The following is a 347-nucleotide window of genomic DNA, read 5'->3' as shown; positions in this document are numbered from 1 at the left end:
ATTTTGCTATCACTCGGTGTGTTTACAGACATTTCGCTAGGCGCCATTTTATACAATACTGTCAAAAGCCATTTAAGCAATGTTAGCAAGAGCAATCTTTGTGAATGTATCTGGTTTTTCCTTGCTTCAGGGGGCTTACTGCGGGCTGCGCCTGGGGCAAGAACGGGGTAGTTGGGAGCCCGGCAGGAATCGTCAAGGCCGAAGCGAGGCCCGTGTGCTCGGCCCTCGGCTGCCCAAGGTCTCCGGCGGAGCAGGGCCGGCGACTGGCAAGGTGCCGAGCTCCCTCCCGGCAGTGGCCGGCACATGAGGCCTTGGGGCCTGTAACCGGCCTTCGGGGCACCTGAAGG

The 347-nt window shown here is 58.8% G+C and overlaps 1 protein-coding gene across 1 annotated transcript in view; it reads right to left on the bottom strand.

Moving 5' to 3' along the window:
- The window catches only part of NKAP (NFKB activating protein), an 18,602-nt gene that overhangs the window by 17,106 nt on the left and 1,149 nt on the right, over positions 1 to 347 (bottom strand). Inside the window, exon 2 of the mRNA XM_009331223.1 lies at positions 140 to 340. Within this exon, the coding sequence (XP_009329498.1) occupies positions 140 to 340 (201 nt within the window). The remainder of the gene's footprint in view (positions 1 to 139; positions 341 to 347) is intronic.

Source organism: Pygoscelis adeliae, unplaced genomic scaffold (assembly GCF_000699105.1).
Source record: "Pygoscelis adeliae isolate BGI_AS28 unplaced genomic scaffold, ASM69910v1 Scaffold100, whole genome shotgun sequence".
NCBI lineage: Eukaryota > Metazoa > Chordata > Aves > Sphenisciformes > Spheniscidae > Pygoscelis > Pygoscelis adeliae.
This window is presented reverse-complemented; position numbering and strand designations above follow the sequence as displayed.